The 3,791-nt window shown below is 33.0% G+C and overlaps 1 protein-coding gene across 1 annotated transcript; it reads right to left on the reverse strand.

The window, feature by feature from the left end:
* Nucleotides 1-824: 824 nt before the first annotated feature.
* LOC112776208 (uncharacterized) lies at nucleotides 825-2,910 on the reverse strand. The gene is made up of 2 exons (XM_025820263.1): nucleotides 2,599-2,910; nucleotides 825-908 (listed from the first exon to the last, which is right to left on the reverse strand). Exons 1-2 carry the CDS (start codon nucleotides 2,908-2,910, stop codon nucleotides 825-827), a joined length of 396 nt encoding a protein of 131 aa, XP_025676048.1.
* Between the last annotated feature and the right edge of the window lie 881 nt (nucleotides 2,911-3,791).

Raw genomic sequence — 3,791 nt, forward strand, 5'->3', positions numbered from 1 at the left:
AACATAAAAAATCAAGGCCAAAGCTCAAAGATATATAGTTTATAGTTGATGCATGAAAGAAAAAAAGAAGTATCTTCTATCTAAACAAATAATTGTAATATGCATGAAAGCAGTATTAGCATGGATACCAGTTTGATGTAGTAATCCATTCAAGCAGAACAAACAGTATTAAGAAGAAAAGAATAAGCATTTATTATTACATTCAAAGCAGAAATAACAGAACAAAATTAGATAGTGATGGATCCTTTTCTACTCCAATCATTAGTCCTCAACTGTTATACTCACCTAAAGGAACTCTAGTTCATTTAGAATATCCTTTAGGTCTACATTTTCTTTCAAGTATTAACAACAAATTGAAGCAAACTTGGTAGCAGTTTCACAAAGCTCATAACAAGTCGATATTATTTAGAGTCTTTTCAATAAAAACAATCCCAGCATGGATGATAATGATAAGGGGGAGCTTGTGAAGTCCCTTCCACCAATAATAAGTATAAAGAAGAAGCATAGCGAGGCAAAGAGAAGGAGAAGGCACAGAATTAATGCTCAAACTATATATATAGTTGCTTACTTCAATTTCTAATTATTGTGTTATGCATGACATCATATGATGCCATGTGTGTTGAGGATTTCTTCTTTGTTTACAATTCAAAGTCAAGTTGTAACTGTAAGCCACATCTTTTTTTCTTTTTTTTTCCATGTTGACATTGTTAAAATCGATTATTCTATGTTATATACTCTATGGTGAAATCACAAAGTATGAATACTTTTACTATATAAAACTCAAAACAAACCTTCCAATAACCAATTGCAATAAAAATATAAGCTCATCTATCTTCTTCAGGAACATCATTTTGTGTGAGCTTGACAACAGTAACCTCAGGTTCAGGCTCCTCCAACACAAACTTCACCTATAACAATTTTAATCAACATTTTATTTACACGCATGCATTTAAATCTCTACATTAATAAAAGAATGAAATGAAATGAACAAGGTCATACCAATGAATGAACACCATCAGGCCAGCTTCCGAACCTCCATTTCTAAACAATCAACTTAGCTTCCTACAACTCTATGTTGGTTTCGATAACATAATGATGCACCACTATTTCGTGGTACATTTTGTGCTTAATTTAGTGGATTTTATAAACTTTTCTCACATTTATTCAATGAAATAGCATGATTTTGTAATTTTCTTCTATTTGTGCTTAAGTATGAAAACATGCTTTTTAGGCCCTTAATTGGTTAATTTTAATTCACCTTTAATTCCATTCGATTCCTTAATATGTTTGTTAAGTGATTTCAGGTTTAGAAGGTAAAGATTAGGTTGAAGGAATGAAGAAAAAGCATGCAAAAGTGGGAGAACTCATGAAGAAAAGAAGGAATTGCAAAGCTGTCAATCCTGACCTCTTCGTACTTATATGGTCATAACTTGAGCTACAGAAGTCCAAATGAGACGGTTTTAGCTGCGTTGGAAAGCTAACATCTAGGGATTCAAAATGATATAAAATTTGTCATAGTTGCCATGCGTTTGGTGATGCGTACGCATCGATCCACGCACACGCATTACAGAACAGCGTGGGCCATTTTTGGGGAAAACGTGGCCTGGGATTTCTAGCTCATTTTGGGCCCAATCCAATCCATTTCTGATGTTATTGAACCCAAGGATTGAAGGAAAGTTAGTTACCAAGTAGTGATAGTTTAGTTTTTACCATGTTTTAGGTTAGAATTCTAGAGAGAGAAGCTCTCTCTTCTCTCTAGAATAAGGATTAGATTATATTCAAATCTCCTCTTAGATCTTGATTTTAATTCTTGTTTTCATCTATTCTTCCTTTCGATTTCTTGTTGCTAGATATTTACTCTATTAGTTCCTTTTGTTAATTTTTTATTCTAGCCATTTTTATGTTCATGCACTTTTGTTCCCTTTAATTTCAATTAATGCAATTTATGTTTTATGTTCCTTTATTGTTTAATTGCTTTGTTCTTGTTATTTCCTTGCATGTGGTAGTGTTAGATTTTATATTTCTTGTCATTTTACTATGCTTTTCTTTTGTGTTCTTGGCTTGGGTTGAGTAATTAGAGACTCTTGAGTTATCAAACTCTTTTGTTGATTGATAATTGGAAGCTGCTAATTGACTTGTATGCCACTAAAGCTAGTCTTTCCTTGGAATTTGACTAGGACTTGTGGACTCAAGTTGATTATATCCACTTGACTTTCCTTCATAGTTAGAGGTTAACTAAGTAGGAGCAATGAACAATTCTTGTCACAATTGATGATGATAATGAGGATAGGACTTCTAATTCTCATTCCTTGCCAAGAGCTTTCTTAGTTAGTAGCTTATTTCTCTTGTTATTTACATTCCTTGTCTCTGATTACAAAAACCCCAAAATATTCCTTCATAGCCAATAATAAAGCACTTCATTGTAATTCCTGTGGAGAACGACCCGAGGTTTAAATACTTCGGTTATTATTTTTATTGGGGTTTCTACTTTTGACAAACAAATGTTTTATTGAGGATTATTTGTTTGTTTAGAAACTATACTTGTAATGAGAATTTTTTTTTGTGAAATTCTATACCAATAAAAAATCTCTTCATCACAGAACCATCGAAGTTGCTGATCTTTTCATTGCTCTGCATGAAACCCTTCCACCCATTCTCATCTAACAATATCTCATACGAATCCCTCACCCTGCAATTAAACCTCTCCACCATGCTAATACTCTTGAATCCCTCTTTCTTCTTCTTTGTTGCCAAACCCTCCATCTTGGTCCCAGCTGAAGCCAAAGAATGCGTCACAGCCACCGACGCAACTGCGACAGCATGATTCTGCTGCTGTGGCGGCGTTGGCTTCTTGGTCTCGAGCTCATCCTTAACAAGTCCACCCTTGGCCATGCTTCTTGAGGAACGCATGATATCAGTAATTAAAATAACTGCCAAGTACCTTTCTAGATCAAGAAAGCAAACATAAATCACCATAAATATTGTGTTCATGCATTGGAAGCAAGCTTTAGTCCACCAAATCTCATCTATTTCTTGATTTTTAAGAACTTTATTATTTCCCAAGATATCGTTAGCCACGATATAACAACATATTTTGTACAGATCACAGAGGATAATAATACTAATATTGTGTATATTGACAATTATAAAATATAATATACAGCTAGAAGATATTAACAAATGTTGAGATGCCATGATTACTCCTTCAGAATTATTGAAACAATCTGAATGCATAAGTACAGAAGCAACAATACTAAAAATCCCTTTAAAGATATTTGCATTAAGGTATTAAAAATAATGAATAATTGATGAATCAAATAATTCTATTGATACAATAATAATATTTTTACCAAATTTTGCTAAATAACCTTCTATAAATTTGTAGCATAAGACGAATCTGCTGTTATAACTGAACAAAATCCAATTATACACAAAATACAACAAGATAAAACCCATGTCAAGAATATAAAATACTCAACCACCAATACAAGGTGAAAATTAGTTTTATGAAATAAGTTAAATAGCACTTTTAGGATCTGTCCAGAATTCATAACCTAAATTAGCACATTGAGTATCAACAGATGACCTACCTGCACAACGACGGTGACGATGATGATAGCAAGCGCAGCAAGCAGAGGTAGCAATAACGAGTAATGATAACTCATATCTGGATCAAAATTAGTGAGAGTTAAGAAATTGAAGAACAGAGTGAATAGAAAAAATTAAATAAGAGAGAAAATGCTTACCGGTGAGCTTGCTCTTAAATTTGAGATGAGAAATTGAAGAATAAA

Source organism: Arachis hypogaea, chromosome 3 (genome assembly GCF_003086295.3).
Source record: "Arachis hypogaea cultivar Tifrunner chromosome 3, arahy.Tifrunner.gnm2.J5K5, whole genome shotgun sequence".
Lineage (NCBI taxonomy): Eukaryota > Viridiplantae > Streptophyta > Magnoliopsida > Fabales > Fabaceae > Arachis > Arachis hypogaea.

Excerpts from the sequence above, each read along its gene's own strand:
- LOC112776208 (XM_025820263.1), bottom strand. The coding sequence starts at position 2,910 with ATGCGTTCCTCAAGAAGCATGGCCAAGGGTGGACTTGTTAAGGATGAG. Across the intron at positions 909-2,598 it reads TCAGCAACTTCGATGGTTCT|GTGAAGTTTGTGTTGGAGGA; the intron begins GTGATGAAGAGA and ends AAATTGTTATAG.